The sequence below is a fragment of the Dryas octopetala genome, chromosome 2 (assembly GCF_963921425.1).
Source record: "Dryas octopetala chromosome 2, drDryOcto1.1, whole genome shotgun sequence".
In the NCBI taxonomy this organism is placed as follows: Eukaryota; Viridiplantae; Streptophyta; class Magnoliopsida; order Rosales; family Rosaceae; genus Dryas; species Dryas octopetala.
This window is the reverse complement of record NC_141367.1, coordinates 27,349,667-27,366,394: the sequence shown is the minus strand read 5'-3', so window position 1 is coordinate 27,366,394 and position 16,728 is coordinate 27,349,667. Positions and strand designations below refer to the sequence as shown.

At 35.2% G+C, this 16,728-nt stretch overlaps 1 protein-coding gene across 1 annotated transcript; it reads right to left on the bottom strand.

The window, feature by feature from the left end:
- Nucleotides 1-1,331: 1,331 nt before the first annotated feature.
- LOC147295010 (AP-1 complex subunit gamma-2-like) lies at nucleotides 1,332-13,153 on the bottom strand. Its single transcript, XM_086232767.1, has 18 exons — nucleotides 12,841-13,153; nucleotides 11,288-11,590; nucleotides 10,979-11,120; nucleotides 9,738-9,911; nucleotides 8,952-9,131; nucleotides 7,948-8,102; nucleotides 7,021-7,111; nucleotides 6,647-6,810; nucleotides 6,045-6,099; nucleotides 5,675-5,797; nucleotides 5,469-5,564; nucleotides 4,862-4,989; nucleotides 4,610-4,714; nucleotides 4,177-4,439; nucleotides 3,363-3,611; nucleotides 3,106-3,281; nucleotides 2,633-2,737; nucleotides 1,332-1,897 (listed from the first exon to the last, which is right to left on the bottom strand). The coding sequence occupies exons 1-18, from the start codon at nucleotides 12,870-12,872 to the stop codon at nucleotides 1,802-1,804; spliced, it is 2,637 nt and encodes an 878-aa protein (XP_086088893.1). The 5' UTR covers nucleotides 12,873-13,153; the 3' UTR covers nucleotides 1,332-1,801.
- Nucleotides 13,154-16,728: the final 3,575 nt, after the last annotated feature.

Here is a 16,728-nt window from a genome sequence, read left to right as displayed (position 1 = left end):
AAAAGAGAAAAAGAAAAACAGGTGCTTTTAACATGCATAGTTGTATGAATACAGTGAAGTCATATCAAAATGTTACTTTTTGGCTGCTTTGGGTTTCTCTAGAATTTTGCTTTTTTGCTAAAATTCTCTTCTTTGCTCTTCTTTTGATCTGGTTATGGAATCCCTTTTTTTGGGATGGACATGGTGGTGGGATCGTGAAAAGGGATTTGAGGGACTCTTGTGATGAGAGGATTTGAGAGGTGCGTGGTAGAATTGAAACGTTGACAAGGAGAGAGCCAGTGGATTGTGGGGTCATAAAATAGAGGAAGCAGACAGGAGTGTGCTCCAATCTGTGATTCTAATAATGTGGCATCTCTCATTAGAAGCCTCTATAACTTTTTAATACCTAAAAGACCATTGACAATGGAAGATCAAATTATTATGTTCTGGGGCAGTGGTGTACAATTCCAAGTTTTTCATGGAAAATGAATTAACATTTGGAAACGTACCTAGGAATCAGATGGGTTGAGTTGGTGATTACTACAATAGAATGCACGATATTAGAACAACTTGATGTCAGAGGGACCATCGGATGCGAAGTTGGGGTTAGTGGTGATTATTTTGTAGCCCACATCATTATTTGTTATTTGTATAAGGTTATATAATATGATGTTGCAAATTAGATATACAATCACTATCAGGAGCAAAACGCCATCAAATAAGCACAAAAAGCCAAGTGATGCATCGGTAGTCGGTACGTTTATGATCACAATAATACTAACTCCACAAGATGCAAGCAAGGCTGACCCAAAAAGTCAAAACATAACAGATAATACCATCTTCTGAAGCAAATATATATATATATATATATATATATATATATACAGGGAGAGAGAGAGTTTTAAGTGTTTAACAGGGAACAGATCATGCATTTAATATTTATGGCAATTTGGGGGGGAGAATCCAAGGCCATTGCATGTGGCTACGAATAAAAAAGTAATAACCATATAAATCAGTATATTATTAAAATTGCCATACCAAATATCTTTGATTAAAATCGCTATACCAAATATCTTTGACTGAATAAGTTGGTGAAGATAAGGCTCAACAACGAAAAAGATGGTGAGAGAGAGAGAGAGAGAGATGGTGCTATGAACAATTGGACTACTGGTCTGTAATAATTTTATTTTCTATTTTTTTAATTAACGAAAAAGATGAGAGAAAATAAAGTTGGGAGGTGACCGAGACAGAAACACAGCTAGAATGGCTTTCGAATAATTATATCTCATGACAACTTCTGTGAGGAAATGAAATAACAAGATTACCTTAACAAATGGATGTACATGGAAAAAGAAACAACAAACAAAATAAGCTTACATTAATGACATTGAAGAAAATTGTTACATCAAAGCGAATTGGATATACCATATATCTGATTTGCATTCAATTAGATTCCAACAACAACTATAATCTCAAACAAAGGCTAGCGAGCAAATCGAAACTGAAAAAAGTAGGAACAGCCTCAAGATCTCAACATGACACGAGCTCCCTCCTCTTTGTGCATCGAAAGCAAAATTTAATTCCCACAATTTCGTACAGGAATAATTTGTAATAATGTACATAAAACCACCTACAAGGGGAAGAAAAATGCGGGAAGGGGAGGTGAGGAGCCCTTGGATAAAATCCCATACTCTAAGCAAAATCAGTCCCCCAAATTGAACAATAAAAATAAATGACTGCACTGACATCATGGACAGTGAGAAGAAAAACAGTGACTTGTGAGTGAATCACCATCTTTACCATCTATGAAAACTACTCAACCTCATAAACCCTGAGGAAAATTGTTGATTTGTCCTTCCTCCAACATATCTTTGTTGTTCATCTTGTAAGCTATCCTTATGCGCATCACAAGAGATTTCTGAAAAGATGTAAATTTTGTAACCATCCACTACATCCACCAAAATATGAGGGGGAAAAAAGAAAAGACGGCCAAAGATATAGTTCAGCCAAAATAAATAAACAATCAGCTCTTAATGGATCTGTCATTGGGCTAAACTTTTGTTGGGTTGAGGTTATAAAAAGGAGATAGACATAAATATAACACTAACAATATTATATATTATTAGATTTATATCACTCCTACACATTCTTTATGCATCGATACGAACTATCCTCACTGAAGTAAGAAAAATAGACTGGATAGTAAATCTAAACTAGACCAAACCCTAGTGAGAGGTAGCTATGTTTTATTTTAGCAAATCACTTAAAAGCCTTAAATGGATTAATAATCTACACCGAGAATCATTATAATTTTTTTTTTTCCATGAGGTGTAGCATTTGGAAAAAGGATTCATACTTGAGACATCCTCTTTAGAAGAGAAATGCACATACCGACATGACTATGGCATGGCCACAAAAAGTACCATGAAATCATTGAAATGGTAAATGCTCACAAGATAACACTTTTTTTTTTGGGCGGGTGGGGGTAGATAAGAAGAAAAAAGCATAACTAAACTAGAAAGAAAAATTGTTGGCAGGTAACTCTCAATAGGTGAAATTGATTAAAACAAATTTAGCGGAAATGAATTGCTTTCTTATGCCATGCAGTCAAGTTCAGACCCTAAACTAGGCACATATATAGACATTCAGATACCTTCCCATGTTGGCTATTGGTAACTCTCAAAGTTTGTGTGATGGACCCATTACCACTTGCGGGAAGAGTATTGCTGCTAGCTGGATCTAAGTGCAGTTGAAGAAACTGTAAATTGCAAGCACAGAGAAAAATGAGAACTGCAAGTTGAAGTTAACGACCAATAAACTTAGTACATGAGAACCTCTAAGATTTAAACTAAAAACCGGGAAAACTTTAAATAGTCACTAATCATTAGAGGAATACAATAGCACAGGCACAGCACTAAAGAATTTTGTGGGTAGGAGTGTGGGAATCTATACAGGACAACTCAGGTCCTCAAACACTTATCATGCATGAACACGTCTACTGAGGCAAGGTTCAAGTTATTAAGTTCTCTAAATTTGAGAAGAGACATTCAACTTGCACCTAAACCACCTGAGAACAGACAAACTTAAAAGAAAGAACGATACAGAAATTATAGTGATTAATGTTACCTTTGGAACGGCTGCCTGAAAAATAAAATCTGTATAGACATTAGTTGACAAGTTAGTGAATGTAGCCTCTATCGATGTTGTTTGTGGATTTCCAGGCAGCTTCGAGAAGTTGAAAACTATCTTCAAGTTGCTGCTCTCAAATGCCACGACAGATGGATAAGCTGGGCCATTGTTATCTGTTTACAGAAAAGAAAGCTATCACTACATTAACCAATCATATCTGCAAAATTAACTTCTCAGTGTAACTAAAATTTTACCAAGTCTTAGTGGGTTGGCAGCAAGGCCGTCCAATAAATCAATCACAGGAGCAGCTCCTGCTGAAGAAGTGGCTTGTGTAGAATTTGAAACAGATGGAGATGATAGTCCCTCTAATGGTGAAACAGGTGTTTTGTTATCTTGAGTGGAGGATAACATATCAGGCAAAGATGGGCTGCTTTGTGTAGGTGTACCAATAGACAAGAGATCCAGTAGAGCATTGGTGCCATTTGTTGGAGAATGATTTACACCTAAAAGAACATCACAAACAATATATGTGGGTTGAGACGAGAAATCATGCAAGTACTTTCTTTCCCTTGTCTATAGCAAAATTATCTATAATGGAACACAAAAACAATTCAAATCCATATATAAATTCTTCCTGATATCACCACATGAAGAAACAGAAGCAATTTTATATATTACATTCAATGATGGGTTGCTGAAGCATTACTATTTAACTAGATTCCACAAAACTTGCTCTTAGAGCATTAATAGGACTAAATCAACTTTTAAAGACTAGCATGAAGCATTGAGGTTGGTAGAATCAAGTCTTCTCCATTCAATGCACTCAAGAGTATTAAGAAAAAAAAAAAAAAAACAGGAAAAAGTGACTAGTTATGGATATTATGTCATTTTCAAACTAGATAGGAAGTTGGGAACACCTAACCCAACTTTAGAAAATTAGATAGAAAGTTAGATCTAAGTGGGCTTACATATGCTCCTGCACGGCATGCACAGAATAGAAAATTTCAATTTCAACTTTTTTGGCCTTGTTTATGACAAAAGTATGACATAATGTTTCCCAAAACTAACCTGGTTGTTTAGAAGCTGGTGACAAATCAACACCAAGAAGATCCTGAAGAAAATCACCACCAGAGGAGCTAGGTGCTGGCACATCATCTGAACTTAGGTCAAGTAAATCCACTAGAGGAGCTGCAGAAGGTTTGGCAATTCCATTTGGTAGATTGATTGAAGCACCAGAAGGACTAGAAACAGTAGTAGCTGGTATAGAACCATCCCTCCTTGCCATGAAAGTTGCCTCATCCAAAACTGGCATTCTTTCAACCAGTGCAGATCTGCACAAAACTCATCCGTCAGCATTCAGATACATATATATATATATATATATATATATATATTTTATATATGAAAATCTTCTCACAGCATGGGGAGAAAAGGGAGAGCGAATAGAATATGGGAAACTCAAGTTTTTCAAAATTAGTTTTAACTTCTTAAACCTGCATACCTAATATTCTGATGCTTCGCAATAATAGAGTTCAATTCGATGGATCTTTGCTGCAATTCAAGCACAAGGCTTCCTTTGTATTGAACAACTATATCTTTGATCCTCCTACATATGCCATTCAAAGGACAATCATGCTTTGTGTCATAAGAAGAGCTAAGAGGATAACAAGATTTATATTTATAACAGAAGTTGACATTTATTGCAGAAAAATGCAATAAACTTCAATACAATTTTTTTACAAAAATAGCATACTCTGAACAAGACGGGAAACGTGAAGATAGCTTTAGCAGAGCAATCATAGCCATTGCTTTGGTAGTGAGATCTGAGGTATGGTGCTTAATTGCGATCTCTATAACATCCACAGCATCAGACTCTGTTACCTAGTAAAAGAAAAACAATTTGTCAGGAAACTTTCAAAGATAACATAAAAGGATACAATCTATTAGGTCCAAAACACAAACTTTTGAATGAAATGTTTCACTATGTCATCACTTCACATCAGAAAATGACTTATTTTACTTTACATGTTTAAATCTCCTATTCTTGAAAATTTTAAGAAAACACTTTGCTGAAAAGTTCTTCATTTTATAATAGCTTCAGATATTGAACCACTATTTCAACTAATTATAATACTGCACAACATGCACAGATTTTTTTGACCATTGAAATAATGCAGTGAAAAATGACCACAGGAATAATGCAAAGAAAGAAAACCACAAAAAGCTCATATATCATGCATACCACAGGGTGTTAAGCTTTTTCAATAAATAGAAATGGCAGATGGCCACAGGAATTTCATATAAATGAAAGAGACTGCAGAAAGGTCAGATGAATGAAACACATGGAAAGGAGCACTCACTGTTATTGGATCCTCTATATCGAGCATGCCAACATTGTTTACCAACATGTCACCATATTCTCCAATACACCAAACTGCTACTCGAACAAGACTTTCCTGGACAGAAAATTATACTCTAAAAACATCAATGACATGCAGCCTAGATACTCAAAATGATGGGGATTTTGAATTGAGAATTAATTCTATCGAAGGATAATGATGATCACCTGTTCAATTGATGTTTGGAATGTTCTGTACAATGCCCTGACTGTATAACCATGGAGATCAGAAGCATTGCTTATCACAACAATAACTGCATGCCATACTTCATCTTTTACAAAATTTCCAGCCTACTAAGCACAGCATAAAGATCAGTACTTCTTTGAAATAAATTGAACCATTTAATAGGCTGAAAGATAGCTCAAATGAATAACCACAAAATTCCAGGTCAAGGATTGCAGAAATATCCATAAAGTAAATGAAAATTTCAACAAGTGGAAGATTTATATAACATGCCAAAAAATAAATGTGCAAGATGGAAAACCACCAGAGATACAACTTAATTAAGACTGATTAGTATTTCATTTAGATTTATACCTCAGAGAGAACCTTGAGCATCTGATCAATGTACCAAATCTTCTCGGGGGAAAACCTAAAGCGCCAGAGAGCAAATGTTCATCAACTAACAGTTGCTAAAACAAATTATAACCAAATCTTGAGATTTTTCATTGCTAAATAATCCTACATATTGAACAGCATCACAACCCCACCCCTCCCAAATAAAATAAAGGTCCTGTGCTAAATGTCAGAGAACAAGTAAACATCTATGGCAAGAAGAAGACTGCAACCAAAACACAAGGGTTACATATATGGTAAGCGCAACATATAGATGGATCCCATCCCCACATGCAAAACTGCCTTGCTCAGAAGAAGAAGCAACTGCTGAAGCCCCCAAAGTACAGAAATAATTTATGATGGCAACAACCACTGTAGGTTAGTCAACTGCAATCTCTGGCGGTTAGACAAGTTATCCATGCAGCATCAATTATTGTGCACACACTAGCATCACCACTATTACTTATTTCGATTACTAATTATAGAATATATGAGGAAATCCAGTAGAGATTCTCAGATTCCTTAAAGAAACAAAACAAAACAAAAAAGCAATCCAATTTAAATTCTTGAACTGCATAACTTACTTAGCGACAATGGAGCAAATTTTCGCAGTAAGATCACCCTTGAAGTCTTGATCACTTACTTCCAAATAGTCAATGAGCTCTTTTGTTAGAGGTTTCACATTGCTCTCATTCACAAGAACATAAACAAGTTCAAGGGCCCTTTTCCGAATTGAAGCATCTGAATCCTGAAAGGAGAAAAGTAAAGTCATAAGATTTTCAAGTTGTGCACTAGTACACTCAGTTCTTGCACTTATCAAAAAGCAAAGTCGAATAATAAGGCATTGCAATAAAAGCTTATTGGGAAAAGAGGACTTCTTTAATTCTCATCGGGCAAGAACAACTCAGCGACCTTTTTTACACTCCTGAATCAAATTAAACACGATAAAACAATATACCTTTACACATTCCAAGATAGTTGCCCGATGCCTCTGCACAGCTTGAGCATCAACTGTAATTGCCCTCATCAGCATGTTTAATGCAACATATCTGGAAGGGGTAAAAGACTGAGGTATTATTATGAATTAACGGAAACTGGCAAAGAGCTGATTAAGAACATAATAAGGCCAAAATGATGACAAAGCTTCAATATTGATTTATCAATTTTTCTCCAAAAAAAAAAGAATTCTGTGCTGCATGTCAGCAGTTTGCTTTCACCACAAACAGTAAGGCTTTTGGGTTATTAGATAAGCCAAGTTGAGAATCCCTATGCACCAAAGGTTAATATACAAGCAATTACCACAGTTGGAAAACCACTGACATGGTGGAAAACTTTTGCATTATGAAATAATCATATTAGTCATGCAAATATCCTCCTATCCTTATTGCATTATGAAAAAATGATAGCGTATCAGTGCATTCCTGCAGCCAAATTACACTTAAGCAGGTAGTACTAGTATGCAATTATCAGGTTGAGGCATTCAAGGCCTAAGACTTTTTTTTTATTTCCCTCTCATCGGATTCAAGATCCAACAGTAGGACAGATGCATAGCATATAATGCCAATACTAGATATGCATAACAAGGTTATCGTATATACTAGCTCGCATTTCCCAAGGCCATGCACTATGACACAATCGAGTCAACAGCTATGCTTAAAAGAAACAGATGTTTACATAAAAATATAGCAATGAGTTAGCAAAAATAGCACCCATCAACATGGCCTCTTAAGCAAGACACCATCATAAATTGTAAAACGTTTCAACTTAATCCCAGAAGTAGAAAGAGGTAGTTCTATAATAGATACAGGACTCAATGGAGCCGTTTTACAAATAATCTCTCAACAGACAATAAAGGCATGCCCAGGTTAAATTATTATAAACAAACCTGATATTGTTGTCACGATTCGATAAGAATCTTCCTAAGATATTGATGGCAAGCACACGTAAGCCACCATTATCTTCAATGCTCATGATAGTTCCTACACATTCATATAGAATTGCATTCCCTGCATTTTTGTTTGACTCGGTTTTCGTCGCCACCTAGGAAAAGAAATAACAGTCAATTTTAGAAAGAAATGAGAAAGCAACTTGTCAAATTACAAAATAAATGCCTCTGAAAAATAGCCTCAAAGAATAATAATCAGAAATAATCATAAACAAAGTGCATATAGAAGAAACAAGAAGTACTTGAAAAACTAATTTGAATAAATATTAATAATGTGAAAAAAAGGTAACTAAAACTATATGCATGTTGAGAACTTATGTGTGAGGCAGGCACAACTTTAATTTTTAAGGGGTTTGAAAAGACACAATGTACTCAAAAGAGCCATCATCTTGAAGTCATGGTCAGTTAGACTATATGAAACAAGGGGCCTGAGGGAGGTAACTTAGAAGATTACGAAGCTATTTTTTACCCATCTCTTTGTGATGCACTTGCCTAGACAACCATGGAATATGTGACACCAGTATCAATACTTACACAATACACACAAAAAGGTAATTAAGTTAAGAGTCGTGGGAATAATTATTTAGTTAACAAATAAAAAACAAACGGTATATAATAAATCTTATAATCTTATTTAATGGCAAAAGATACTGCAAAAGCATGGAGTAAATGCATGTGATAGTTTTTCACAGTTCTCACAGCGGGAATGCAATATGAAATTTATTGCAAAAGTAGTACTTTGAAAGCAATCATGACTTCTGAGTCTATGCAACTTATAATTAGCGAGCTTGAAAATTGTTTACAGGTGAGGTTGAAGCTTAATATTTTTAAAGCAGTAATCACTAAAAATTATATAAGTATGCACTGACTAATAGCAAGTATAAATAAGATTTTTTTATTTATATGAGCGAAGAAGACATAAGATAAACTATGTAGCAACTTACCTGGGCAAGTATGTCATTCATACAATCACTAGCATCTGCATCTCCTTGACCCAACACACGCAAAAGCTTTAGCAGTCTAATATGGAGGAAAGGATCCGTTATCCCAGCAATGTCATACTCAGGGGCATATGGACTGTTCACTACATCCTTTAGAGTTTTGACCAAACCCTCTGTGCACTTCTGCATTAACAAGTAAGATCAATTGTTACAACATAAACTGACCACAATCAAAGATTGAATAGTATATCAGTTAATTTTTCCGTAAATGTCTTAAAACAATACACTCAAATATTGAACAACTGTATATAGGAGCGTTCATTACATACAACAGCTAAAAGCGTGCACATTTTTAAATTTAACGAGAATTCACCATACAAAATTTAGATCTGCTACCAAAATCATTGATGTAGATTCAATTCTGTAAGATGATAACTGATCATTGGTAAAGCTTAAGGATGGATTATAAATTTTAACCATGTATACAGTATACACCACACTTTCAGAAGCACGGCTTACTATCTTACTCAAGGAATCAACATGTGGAGAAACCTTGTATTCCGGTATCTATAGTCTACAATATGGACATTTTGTGCATTTTCCAAGGTATGCATGCTAGTATGCACAATCCAGTTAGCACAAACACATCAATAGCCTATTTGATAGTTTAGAAAAGCTTAAAGCACAATGACAACAATTATAATGCCTATAAACTCCATTTTCTGCACAGAACCATTGTATCTTTTTAAAACTATAGACATGATCTAAAATAGGCTGTAGTCAAGTTACCTTTCTAAAATGTTCAAGGGCTTCTTCACTGACTTTACAAAGATCTGTACAAAGTTGAACTCCTGTTATCAAAACGCCATGATGCTTTTCTTTAAGTAAGGCAGCAGCAGGACTAATAAAATTTTCCGCCAGCTCAGGGACTTTCTTTATAATCCTTATTGAGCACAATGCTGCCTATATTCAACAGTGAATACAGTCAACTTACAACAATGAAAGATTCATTAATGACAAATTATGTATCCAAATAAAAGATATATGCCACATCATCGAACACAATTTGGAAAAGATGTCCAACGGTAATATCCACCCAACAAACTCCAAATGTCAAATTGAAACATTTATATTGGTTTCTGTTCTTAACAATGAAAGGAAAACCACCAGCAAAGATGATAAGCAGAGAACAAATCTCGAATTGACTAATTAAGAATCAACCTACTTCTGAAGAAGAAATTCAAATTTGAAGATAAATATTTCAGTAAAACTTCCAACAAAAGCATTTTATTAGCGATGAGAAGGATAAAAAAAATTGCCAAAACTACTTCCAAAAGCAGACTATTGCAGCAAAAAAGTTGGTCTGCAGCAGAAACATAATGAACAGATAATTCAAGTGTTTGTAGACCATAAGAACTAATATAAACATATTAACAAAAAAACATAGTTCATAACCTAACACGAAACACTTTTGCTTCTTTCCTGCATAAGAAGAAAGGTTCGTAGAACATTGATGCTTAATAGAGTTTTCTCATTCAAACAGAAATAACCTGCCTGGAGTGATTTTAAATGCAAGGGTTGTACTATTTCAATTTTCTTTGTTATTCTTTGTTGGCTATGTGAACAAAAGAATATGTATGAAAATCATTTCAAGTACAATAAAAGGCCTAAAGCCTTGAGTTCAATCAAGGAATGCACTACAGAAATGGAACTTTACAATAGATTCTTAAACCTAGTAGTGACATGATTTGATAGTGTCATGAAAAAATAAGGCACACATGCAATTATTTTTGGGCCAGTACCCATAGATTATTCATTTTTCTAAAGGGGGGTTTGAGAAACTGAGAGATCGAAGATTAACATTGTCATTGCCTTCCTTAATGGTAAAATTATCCTCAAGGCTTAGAATAGTCCTCTTTCTCCCCCCATTCCATCTTTTCGTGTATCATGAGACTTAGATATAATGCATTCATCGAAAGCAACAAATATTGGGCCAAAGATCCATGACAAAAATATTAGTGAAAACTCACTTTCTTCCGGATATTTGGATCTCGAAATTGCAGCAATCTTTCCACTTCTGGTGCAAGATCACGGGCCATTTCTGCTGAACAAATATTTCCCAAAGCACAAAGAGCAAGTCCCACAATATACTGGTTTGTGTGATTTAGATCTCTACACATAAGTTAAGGTTGCTACAAGGAAACATAGATCTAAACTCGTGTTGTGAGATTATTATATCATTGACAAAATTGTTTATTTAAAGTAGACAGAGGGTAAAAGAAAGTGACAGGAAAAAAGCAATGCTTATTCAAGTGAATAGTCATCTAAGAATTGGATACTGTTTCAACGAGTTTGTAACCAACATAAGAACTTCTTGTCTTTCATCAAGAAGCAGCATGAGGCCAAGATACCCTATTCTCTTCTCAGGAAAACCAGCAGATGCAATCAACTTCAAGCACTCCATTTGACCAAAATGTGTGGGATAACCCAGCATGTGGATGAACATGAGCTTAGCCAGGTTACGATGCCTGTAGTCTTGGTCATTTTCATTTATGGCAGCACGAATAGCAGCACACTCTTTTCTTACAACAGCACGTTCCTCTGCCGCAGTTTTGCAAGCACGTATAGCCCGAATCATGTCCCTGAATTGAAACAGTAAGTACATACCACATAACATAATATACATGATCGATTTAATTATTTGTCTATCAACCATATCCTGTGAAAGAAAATATACTAACATTATGATAACTTATCATCGAGAAAGGTATATCAGTCATAAACCATACGAAGTTCCTTGCACAAAATTCATGGTTCCGAAAAGTGAAACAAAAAAAAAATCTTATGATTTGGCAACTATATAGCTTGTGAGATACTAAAAAAAATTCCTTCTACAGGATTTGAATATTTGATCTCAACTCAGGTAAATACAACCAGACAATCCCAATTTCTAAAATGTATGAGCAGTTTTTGATAGCGTAAATCAAATCCCTGAACATTAAACCATCATGGACTAAAGGTCATTAACTTCAGCTGCCTGTTGTGTTCATGTGTCAATTCCATTTCTTGCAAGCTTTCTAAAAATGAACTAGTATGAAAGGAGGATCAATAAGGGCTACTATTTACTATTTTGTAAATGGAGATAAGGTGGAAGCTGAAATAAGTTTGAACTCTAAAATCCCAATTCATATACCCTTCCAGAAAATCAGTTGGAATCTATCACGCACCCAGTTGCATAGCTAACACTATCAACATTGCTTTAGGATCGCAACCAATAATTCAGAATAGCAAACAGTTCCCTAGTGGCACATGATCACCCTGTAGAACCTCTTGGCATACCTTCAAAACTGCAACCCCAATTTGGTGACACTAAATTGAACCCTCAGAGTACCAGGAAATCCCTCTACCAAGCTACATCATGAGTCTCTAACCGTGTTAAGAGAAACCATATTTCTCTAACAATGTGTTATTTACAATGTGCAAATGGAGGTCACTCTTTTTACAAGAGAACAATGCAAATAGCTACTTCGAGTAAATCGCAAGTTCACACATTTCACCATTTACTTGGCTAATTGCAACTAACCACACCCTATTTGAGAAGCGAAGCCCTACGCACATCTCACCATAAGGCAAGGCACCAAAAAAAAGCTGGAAGGCAAGCAGCTCCAACTAAATGGACCAGACTAACTAAAATTGATACAATCAAATCATAAACCACTAATTTCAACTACATGGACCCCAAAATACGCTACGACGATGACTCTTCCGGAATCTTTGAAAGAAAAGCAATGAAATGAACCAAATTTGATATAATTGAAGTACGTATTGATTCGTATTTGAATTTGAAAGACTGATCTGATAAGATGAAAATGGCAAGGGTTCCGTGGATTACCTCAGGCGCGTTCCGGAGGAGAAGGGATTCATGATTGGGTCCGTGGTGAAGCTCCGGGAAAGCTCAATCCGATCCGAATGGGAAGCAAACCTAGCAGTAGGCGATCAATCACCGGATAGATATCCCGTGATTCGGGAGGCGAATTGGATAGTCCGAATTCGAAATCCGAGATCCGAATGTGTTATCTAAGAGATCTGGGAAAGAGATAGAGGGAGAGAGAGAGAGAGATTTCGGATCTGAGAGTGTTGTTGAGTTTTCTTTTCTGTTTCAGGGTCTTTTCCTTCTTCCACTTAAGATGAATGCTCCTTCCTTCTTTTTGTCTTTGTAAATGGAAGAATAATAAAAATAGTCCAAAAATAATAAAAATATAAACTCGGACACGTAAATTCTCTGCGAGTATTGATTGCGTTACCCGCTGTTGTCACTTGTATGGGTCACCCTTAGCCTTGGGTCTAGCTGGACTTGAAGGTGTGAATTGTGTGTGCGACCGTGAGGTGAGGAGGGTAAGATGTTATTTTTCTTTTTTTCGTTTTTGCTGGAATTCAATTACGTTATTAAATTTTCAAGAAAAAAACAATTATGTTATTAAACTGTTATTTAGGCTGTCAATTAGCATTTGGTATAGTAGACTCACTCAGTCTCTCTCCCATTTTTTAGGAATAAGTCTTTAAGTGTAAATCTCATGAACTTCAATTGTTAATTAAAAAAATTGTTATTTAAACGTATAAAATAAAAATTGTTTTTTGGGGCCATAACTGTAAATTACAAATAGTGTTTTCCTCATTATTGTTAATCATGATCGTTTCTATTAACCATAGGAAGAGAAACATTTTTGGCTTTATAGGGTACAATATATGGGTTTTTTTTCATTTTTGATATCTTATATTCTAATCTTGTTTTCCCGTGAATAGACTTAATTATCCATATAAACCTCGTGTTTGATGCACATTGTTTTATTTGTTTTATAAAAGGCTTTTTATCACCAATTACTCTTTACTTTTGCCTTAACTATGAACATGGGCCTCACTCTTTCAATTCGGTTAATGTTGTCTTGAACATTAACTATAATGTCACTTTTAATTTGATATATGATTTTTAAAATTTGACAATTAGGTATATAACTTTTACTTCATTTGATAATTACATATTTTTCGTCGCTTCTTTTGTTAAATTCGTTGTTTTCTGCTTACATGTCTATGTTGAATGTCATATGGCATTAGTGGAACATATCTTTTCGACATTTTTATTTCCAATTTATTCTTTTCCGCCCATCAGATGAGTATTTTAGATATAAGAGTGAGCTGAAATACCCATTTAATAGACATGAAAGAGTGAGCTTGAATCCAAAGTATCGAAAAGATGAGTCTCACTAGTACCACGTATTTAACGTGGACACATAAGCATAAAACGGCTAATCTAATGGGAGAGGTGACAAAAAGAATTTAATTGTCAAGCGAAGCAAAAATTAGTGCCTAATTTTAAACACCCTACTCACCAAAAAAATTTGTCTAAACCCCCACCCATCTATAAACTCTTTCAAAACCCCCTAAAACTTATAATCCTAAATTATCATTCTGATGCATGCTGACGCGCGCTGACGCATGCTGACGTCACTGTAACTGTATTTTTGTGAAACTGTTTTTTTTTTTTTTTGAATTGAAGTTTTTGCTAAAACTGAATATTTCACTAAAACTAAAATCAAACACTGAAATTGAATTTCATTACACTAAAACTGAATTTCAAAAATTCAGTTACACTGAAACTGAATTTCAAAAATTCAGTTACACTAAAACTGAATTTCAAGAATTCAATTACACTGAAACTGAATTTCAGAAATTCAGTTACACTAAATTGAAGAATTCAGTTATGAATTCACTTACTGAAACTGAATTAAGTGATAAAACAATTACACCTCGACTAAAATGCAATTACACCTTAATTAAAAAATAATTACACCTTTACTAAAACAATTACACTTCACTAAAACAGTTACACCTTTACTGAATTCCGTTTCACTAAAAAGAACACAGCAACCTTATAAAAAAAAACCAACAATACAACAAGTCATTGAGATGAGAGGAGTAGCCAACAATACAACGTCGTCCGATCACCTCACGCGCGACGAGTACACGACAGTCGCCACTGCCTCGATCTGTTTCTACCTGCAAATTTGATTCATCATATTTCAGAACCATAATTTCATTCAAAGTTCATTTAAAACTCATGTTTCACGAAGTGAAACTGTTTCAAGAACTGAAACTGTTTCACGAACTGAAACTGTTTAATCAATAAATTAAGTAAATTTGTATATACTTATAAATCAATTAAAAAACCCACATTTCTATCCGATTAACATAATTAAGCTAGAACTGAATTTCACAAATTGATTTATAAGTATATACAAATTTACTTAATTTATTGATTAAACAGTTTCAGTTCGTGAAACAGTTTCACGAACTGAAACTGTTTAATTTCAAGAATTTCACAAATTGATTCACAAAATCAATTTCGCAAACTGTACATTTCAAAAATGTTTGTGAATCAATTTCACAATCAGATTTCACAACATTTCACAAATAGTTTACAAACATACTTACAAATCAATTCACAAATATACTTATAAATCAGATTCACAAGAATTTCAATCTCATTATCTAAATCAAAGAATTGATTTAACAAACATAAAGAACTCAGAGAGATGAGCATTTTCATACCAAAATCTTAACCATGGGTGGTCGGAGCCGCCGAATTCCGAGAGTGGCAGCAGCGGAGGTTGGGGTTTTCAAATTAGGGCTTTTGAAATTCGAGGCAATTGAACACAAATTTGTATACCAGTAGAGAGAGAATGTCGAGGGGAGAAGAATGGGACCGGAACCACTTCAATCCGCCGTCGGAATCGCCGGCAATGGCAGCGGTAAGTCTCGGACCTTCTCGGAGTCGATTCGCCATCCACGGTGGTCAGTTGGAGAATCGGAGACCACCATCACACTCACCACGTCGAGAGGAAGCTTCTGGAAGTGGAGAGCAGCTGCGACGTCGCCGGAATCGCGAAGTCACCGCCGGAGATGACGATCGGACTTGAGCAGATCTGGCGTCGACGTTTAGTTTCACGGCACGTGGAGGGCATAGGCAGGAAGAGGAAGGAGAGGCGAGTGTGATGGGACCGGTCTCACCGGCAACCGTCGCCAGACGGCGGCGCACGCGCCGGCGACAGCAGTGGGGAGAGAGAGAGACGCAGAAGGGAGAGAGGCAACAGATAGGAGAGACCGAGAGAGAGAGAGAGAGTATTAGTTGGCTGAAAATGAAAATAAAACAAAAGGGGTAAAACTGGAAAATTAAAATATGGGGAGTCAAAGTTGACTGGGTATTAGTTGACTAGGGGGTTTAGGAAAATATTAAGTGTAAGATTGGGGGTTATAAGAGAGTTAGATTTTGGGTGGAGGTTATGAGAGATTTTATCTCTAACTAGGGGGTTTATAATTATTAACATAGCAAAAATTGTGTACCTAATTGTCAAGTTTTGAAACTTATGTACCAAATTAAAATTGACACTATAATTAATATATGTATTTTATAATTGATTATAATTTCTAAAAGAAAAGTTCTGATATTATTATATTTTCAATCTCATTTTGTTTGTTTGTTTGTTTTTTTTTTTTTTTTGCTGGGAATCTAATTTTATTTGTTTAATTATCTTAAAACATAAATTGTGGAGTTTTTTTTTTGTTTTTGTGTAGAGAATATACAAAATAAAAGTATAAAAGTCGTCATCGTTATTCTATCGTCAAATATAACAAAACAAATAAAGATCATCCGACGTCCAAAATTCGCGACCACTATCTGACGGTCCAGATGAGTAGCCTGCTAGCCCAAGCTATACAAAAGTGA